The 6,902-nt window shown below is 62.6% G+C and overlaps 1 protein-coding gene across 1 annotated transcript in view; it reads right to left on the reverse strand.

Moving 5' to 3' along the window:
- Window positions 1–6: 6 nt before the first annotated feature.
- The window catches only part of CASTOR2 (cytosolic arginine sensor for mTORC1 subunit 2), a 14,860-nt gene continuing 7,964 nt past the window's right edge, over window positions 7–6,902 (reverse strand). The window contains exons 3-9 of the mRNA XM_045284767.1: window positions 3,274–3,467; window positions 2,272–2,404; window positions 1,888–2,011; window positions 1,281–1,391; window positions 1,019–1,101; window positions 526–620; window positions 7–437 (exon numbers count right to left, since the gene is read on the reverse strand). Of these exons, the coding sequence (XP_045140702.1) occupies window positions 372–437; window positions 526–620; window positions 1,019–1,101; window positions 1,281–1,391; window positions 1,888–2,011; window positions 2,272–2,404; window positions 3,274–3,467 (806 nt within the window). The 3' untranslated portion in view covers window positions 7–371. The remainder of the gene's footprint in view (window positions 438–525; window positions 621–1,018; window positions 1,102–1,280; window positions 1,392–1,887; window positions 2,012–2,271; window positions 2,405–3,273; window positions 3,468–6,902) is intronic.

The following is a 6,902-nucleotide window of genomic DNA, read 5'->3' on the forward strand; positions in this document are numbered from 1 at the left end:
CACACACACACACACACACACACACACACGGCCTCTGTGCTGGCCCTGGGGTGTCTTGGGACGGGCGGAGTCTTGCTGGAGGAGGTGGCCACCTTGGGCCTCTGGCCGGGAGTGTGTGCGAGAGAGGAAGGCAGCTCACAGGCTACCTGGGCCTCAGCGGCGGGGTCTGGGGCAGGAGACAGGCAGCCACCGGGCGGATCTGGGGGTTCCGGAGAGGCATGGGGCGGAGGCCTTGGCGTGGACGTTCTCCCAGAAGGCCTTTCTCCAGGGCTGCTGGGGCCCCTTTCCCGTCTGTGGAGAAATACTGCAAGAATAAACTTCAGGGTGGGGGCTGGAGCTGGTGGGAAGTGGGGGTTGAAGGCAGGGCCCCCCTAATGCTTCTCAGCTTGGCTGACTTTCAGGGCACTGACGACACTGTTGATGTTCTCTTCCGGGACCTGCAGGGGCAGGGAGTGGACACGAGTGAGGCCAGGGGGCCTGACCACCCCCCGACTCCGTACCCCCCACCCAGAGCTCGACTCTCACCAGGGCGTGGTCGAACTTGAAGGTGCTGATATAGTACGCAGGGATGTCTGCTGCAGCCAGGGGCTCGGAGATCTGGGCCACGATGCCACACTCGTCTGGGGACAGAGGTGGGTGTGGGCTCATTCCCCAGAGGGCCCCGACTCTGGGGCACCCCCTTCCGGCTACAGCCGGCAGCTTCCCAGACTCCCCAGGAAGGCCTTGGCTCAGGGGCCTCCTCTAGTTACTGGCCCGTCAGTTCTCACACACAGAACCCGGGCCCGGGCCGGGCCCCCTGCAATTGACCAGGAGAGGAACCCTGGCCTGGCAATCTTCCCTGCACTGGGCGTGGGCTACCAGGGGTGGCACGACTCCACGGCCGCTCAGCCCCCTCCCTCCCTCCTCTTTGGCTGATGGGCGGTCACCCTGTCCTCGGTTTCCCCACCTGTAGCCACAGAGCAGCTCCCGGAAAGGGGCTACTGTGGGGGGGCCAGTGATCAGTGGCGAGGAGGCTCACCGAATCCCAGGGGCTGGCCTCCGATGCGCACCATCTTCCAGAGCTCTCCAGACGCGCTTGTGAACAGCAGGTTACTGGGAAACCTGGGAAGGCGGGCAGAGAAGGCCAGCGCTCACCACTCTCGTCCCCCGACCCCAGGCCAGGGAGCACGTGCCCTGCTGAGCAAGCTAGGCCTGGGGTCAAACCCTTGCTAGCCTCCAGGGGTGAGGGGTGAGGTAGGTGTGTGTGTGTGTGTGTGTGTGTGTGTGTGTGTGTCGCTCACCTCTGCTGGGTCTGCACGTCCATCACCAGGGAGATGTAGCCCTCGATGAGGGAGAAGGAGAAGAAGCGGATGTGGCCACCGTCGTCACTGGCCGCCATGGCGTCCTTCACTCTGGGGAAAGAGGACTTGGTAAGGGGAGGGGGGCCAGGGCTGCATGAACCCCCACCCAAAACCAGCCCGGCTGGGTGACCCCAGGGCCCGTGTCTCATCAGTGAGGTGGGGGGCAGGCACGCGGGCCTGCCCACATCTCAGGGCCTCTGGTGCGGTCACTGCCGGCACCCTCCCACCTGGCACTGACATGCCGGAACACAATGGGCTGAGAAGGTATGGGACTTGTCGTCACCAGAGAGCACCGGAGTCCGGCTCTGAGCACCGTGCTCGGGGACGGGCGGCTGTCTGCTGCATCATGTGGTGTAGGGCCCCTGACTTCTATCTGGGGTCCCCAGCATGGTATCTCCCCTTACAGGGACAAGGATGCCTCTCCCCGTCACACTAGCTCTGGGGGTGGGGTGGGGTCTTCCCCCTGGCACACCCCCCCCCGCCCGGGGGTGGGGCGGACCTCCCTGTGGCCCACCATGCAGGCCCAGGCCCCTCCCTGGCACCCTACCCGCTGGAGTAGAACATGACGTCCATGAGGAGCGTGGCCACAGTGGGCAGGGTGTCGGGGTCCAGGCTGGTGACACAGAACCTGTTGCTGGGGCTGGACAGCGGGTGGATGACCGGTCTCTGGACTGCGGGAGTGCAAGGACAACGGGTAGCTGAGGAGCAGGTTGGGGTGGTGTGGCCCCCAGGAAGGAGGGCTGGTGTGAGCCGGGCAGCTGCTCTGGGGAGGCCCACGCTGAGCCGCCGCCTGAATGGGCACCACCTGCCCCTGGTCCAGGTCCTCACAGTGCTCCAGCCCCACAGCCGCCTCGACGTCCCCAGGAAGGCCTTGGCAGGGTGGCCTCACACCCCGAGACCAGGGCCGGTCCAGGCACAAACACCTACTCACCCATCTTGGGCTTCACGAAGCCGTTGGTGATGGCCAGGTTGTCAGCTGCCACCGGCTCCCCGTTGACGACTCGCAGGATGGTGAACTCCGACGACAAGGTGTGGGTGACGAAGGGCAGGTCCCGTTCACGCACCTGGGGAGGGGACATGGAGGACACGAGGGCCCCTGGATGGGTGGGTGGGCCCAGGGGCACCGACCCTGCACTCTGAGATCCTGCTCTCAGAACTGCCTGTTCCCACTGCCCTTGGCTTCCTGGTGGTGGGTGATGTTGGGAGTGACTGGGCGGTATGGACAGTGAGGGGGGGAGACACCGCACCAAGGCCAAGAGATGTCGGTGCAGGCACCTCGTGTCCAGATCAAGGGCACGCCGCCCTCTGTGCCCACAGCGCAAACTGACCTAAGGCCCAGGTCAACGGGCAGACAGAACCGTGGGAGCCCAGTCAGGACCACGTCGACCCAACTGTACTGCAGTGTATCCGCCCTCCAGCTTGAAGCAGTGAGCGGGTACCAGCAGCCAGGAGAAGCTAGGAGAGTGGGTGCGTGTGTCAGGAGGTAGGTGAGCCCATGCGTGGGAGGGAGGGCAGGAGGGGGCAGTCAGTGCGGAAACATCAGTGTGTGAGGGGGCTGTGAAGGGGGTTTAACACGTGTGGTGTACACGAGAGCGCATGTACAAGGGAGTGTGTGGAAGGTGAGGGCCTGTGTGTGCATGAGGAGTGCCCGTGCTGGTGGGTGAGGTGAGAGCACGCGTGCAGATGCAGGTGAGTGTGTGCAGAAGGGCGTGTGTGTGTGTGTGTGTGTGTGTGTGTGTGTGTGTGAGAATGAACACGCCCAGCCTGCTAGGAGGAGGAGGAGGAGGAGGAGTGTGAGGGAGGGAATGTGCACAGGGGTTCTGTACTGACCAGTACCAGCAGGAGGAGGAGGAGTGTGGGGCATGAGGGAGGGAATGCGAGCAGGCGCCAGGGCAATGCCGGAGGCTGGTCCGTGCGTCCGGAGTGCACTTACCAGGATGAAGTCGGTCTGGTAGGTGGAGAGCATGAACACAGAGATGTTCTGGTCGGCCAGCGGGGCGATGACGGACTTGGCGATCTTGGTCACCCCGATGGGCTGGGAGCTGGAGAAGCTGCCGCCACCAGACACCACGTTCAAGGCCAGCCAGGTGGCGTCCGCCACACTCAGGTGCTCCGAGGAGGGCAGCTCTGGGGGGACAGAGCATCCATGAGTGCTGGGGCGGGGACAGGGATGCACCCTGACCGATCCACACTCTGCATGGGTCTGCCTCCAAGCTGCCCTCCTCGGGTAACTTGGGATGTGCCGGGCAGCGTGTGTTTGGTCCGGCTGCCCGCTATTCAAGGGCAGGCCCTCGCAGGCTGAAGTGGTCAGTAAGGGCTTCCCCTGCCAACTTCCGTCCTCACAAGCCTTGTGTTGACGTCACATGCCATTGCCACAACCATGGTTCTGCGTGGAAGCGGTTCCTGGGCCCTGGGCGGGCAGAGAGGGAGGGGAGGCAGGGGGACCGTGAGGCCTGGGCAGGTGCTGCTTCGCTATATCTAGGGATGGAACTGAAGGGGGGCCTGTCCAAGCAGGAGCTCTCCAGCCTTCTGGAGGAAATCCGGGCGGGCTGTGCGGCATCACCGTGTGTGACGAGGGCTGGGCTCGCCTGCCCCTCACCGCTCCGTCACCCTGTGGCTCCCTGGGAAGAGCCGCAGCAGAAGCAGCCTTGTCCGAGGACCTGCGGTGACCACGGACGTGTCTCTGCCTGCCCCACAGTCGCTGCCTCCACCACCAGGGGCTTCCAGCACTTGGGAGGTGCCCGGCACAGCTGAAGAGCCAACTGTCAGATTTTAGTCCAACAAAGTCATCTCCTAGAGAGTGGAAGTTTACAACAGCCTCCAGAAACACGCAGCGGAGCTCACTGCCTCCGAGTGGATTCCGACCCACCTCAGAGGAGAATGGCTCCAGACGGTTCCCTAGAAAATTCTGGAGGGGAGGGGGGACAGCCTCCTCTTCCTCCTGCGGAGCAGCTGGTGGGCGTGAAGCATTGACCGCGTGCTTAGCAGCCCAATGCTTAGCCTGCAGTGCCATCAGGGCCCCTTGGTAAAACGCATGAAACAATCCGTTTCAGCCATTTTTATGTGGACGGCTCAGTGACTTGGAGACAACCAACACCCAATTCCAAGGGTCTCGCCGCCCTCCAAACCCACACGCTTCAGGTGTTGAAAGGCAGGGAGGTCCCTTCGAGGGCGGAGGGGCCTGAGCTGAGCCTGGGTCTTTCCAATCTCCTCCTAGGCCCGGCGAAGCCGGACACTGCATACGGAAGACTGAAGAACGGATGCGTGGGAATTGTGGTGCTGGCCCTACACGGGACAGTACTAAAGCACTGACCGCTGGAAGGGCAAACATCTGCTCAGAAGAAGTACAGCCAGCACGCTCCTCAGACGCAGGGGTGGCAAGATACTCTCTTTGGGCGTGTTGTCAGGAGAGACCAGCACCCGGAAGAGGGCATCACGCGTGGTCAAGTGGAGGGGCAGCACACGAGAGGATGGCCCTCGACAAGGTGGACCGACACCGTGGCTGCGACCGGGGCTCCCCCCTAAGAGGGTGGGGATGGGGCAGGCCCGGGCTGCACTTGGTCGTTCTGAATGAGAACCGACTCGACAGCTCCTGACGAGAGACTGAAACTCAGGAGCCCTGGTGACTGCTGACCACAAGGTCGGCGTTTCAAACCCACTAGCTGCTCTGAGGGAGCGAGATGAGGCTTCCTGCTCAGAAACCCTGTGCAGGGCTCCTTGGGGGTGGGATGGATCTGTTGGCATTGGGTAAACAAAAACTCAGTCCCCTTAAGTAATAACTCCCCATTTCACTCTCCCCACCCCGGGACCCCCATTCCAGGAGCCTCACCCTTAGCAATGGAAACACACCTCTTATCCAAAATCCTCAGTGGGGAGGCAGCAAAAATCAGACTTTAAGAACGGCTTTGTGGTTACGACCTGGTGGTGCAGTGGCTTATGCGCTGGGCTGCTAACGGCCAAGGTCTCCCTAGGTGCTCTGCGGGAGAAAGATGAGGCTCTCTACTTCCGGGAAAGCCCTGTCCTACAGGGTCACTCTGAGTTGGTAACGACTTGATGGCAGGGAGGTTTTCCCCAACACACAGGTTGGAATTCTAATCCCAAACCTGTGGCGTGCTCCTGAGAAGCGAGGGGGGCCCGACTTCGACTCACACACTTGGGACAGTCCCTGGAGAAGGGCACCACGCTCGGTAAGGCGAGCGAGGGCCAGCGAAAATGAGGAAGACTCTCCGCGAGATGGACGGACAACGCGGTGGCTCCCACGGAAGAACAGCTAGGAGGAGGCCCAGTGCTTCGCGGTCGTGCACAAGGCCGCTGTGAGCCGGAACCTCCCAACCACAGACCCGTGCATGTGACCCTGTCTGGAAGTGGGGAGACTGCCATGACCCCCAGGAGCCCCACACGATGCCGCTGCTCTTGTGGTGAGGGGTGGGTGCACACCTCCGGAGCCTGGAGGTCTTGCCTTGGAATAAGCCTGTGGGAGCCCAGCCAGGAGGCAGCAAGCCTGCCCTGCCCCAGAGGGACAGCAGCCCCAGGCCAAGGCCGGGGGCGATTATTTCCGTCATGGCCCAGAGCCCCAGGCCCTAAAAATAGCCTCTCAGCGCTCAGGCCTCTGCCTGGTCGGGGAAGCCACAGGGGCTCGCGGGCCCTGCTGCCCAGCCTGGGTGCTTACCCTCTCCTCGGGGTCCGCGATGCACCTCCCCAAGGAACTGCCCACTCTGGCAATAGGACCCCTGGCCTCTCTGTCACCGGCCATGTGGTTCCATGTCAGTGCTTCTCAACGCCTATGTTGTCACCGGGGCAGGCCTGCAGTCAGTGGCCCTGGCTCCCCCGGGGCGTGACCTTGGGCACAGTCTCGGTCCCTCGGTTCCCTGGTTCTGCGTGTCAGAGGTTTCTGCGCTCCGGATCTACAGCAAGTGCTTCTTCCCCTGAGCCTGGTCTTTCTGAGGGTCAGCCCCCACCCCTAACCCCCACCAAGTCGATGCCGACTCACAGCGACCCTCTAGGACAGGGTAGAACTGCCCCAGTGGGTTTCCAAGACGGTGACTCTTCACAGGAGTAGGAGCCTCATCTTCACCCTGTGCAGCTGCTGGTGGTTTTGAACCACTGGCCTTGTGGACCACACGCCCCACACGGTAATGGCAACACCACTAAGGGCAACACCAAAAGGGCTCCTTTCGGGTGAAGTATCAAAACACAAAACTCCAAACCAGTTGACGCGGAGCCTGTTTCAGGGTGGAGCGGCTTCCACGAGCTTTCCAAGGCTTACGTTTCGCATACGTGGATCGCCAGGCCTTTCTGATGAGGCACTGAGTGGGGCGTGAACCTCCCACCTTGTGGCTAGCAGTCCAGCACTGGGCCGTGAGCAGCCCCTAGGGCATGCACGGTGCACCAAGAGCTCTTAAAACATGCTTTGGCCTTGTGGCACGCAGGCAGCCATCTGGTTCCACCACATCTGGGCTCATCCAACATCCCTGCCACATGGTCCAAGTCTGGCCTCAGGGGGTCCCGAGGTTGATGCCACATCTGCTCTGGCCCACCCTCAAGGCTGGCCCCCTGGGTCTG

Source organism: Echinops telfairi, unplaced genomic scaffold (genome assembly GCF_000313985.2).
Source record: "Echinops telfairi isolate 266 unplaced genomic scaffold, ASM31398v2 ScPeMD7_5;HRSCAF=22, whole genome shotgun sequence".
Classification (NCBI taxonomy): domain Eukaryota; kingdom Metazoa; phylum Chordata; class Mammalia; order Afrosoricida; family Tenrecidae; genus Echinops; species Echinops telfairi.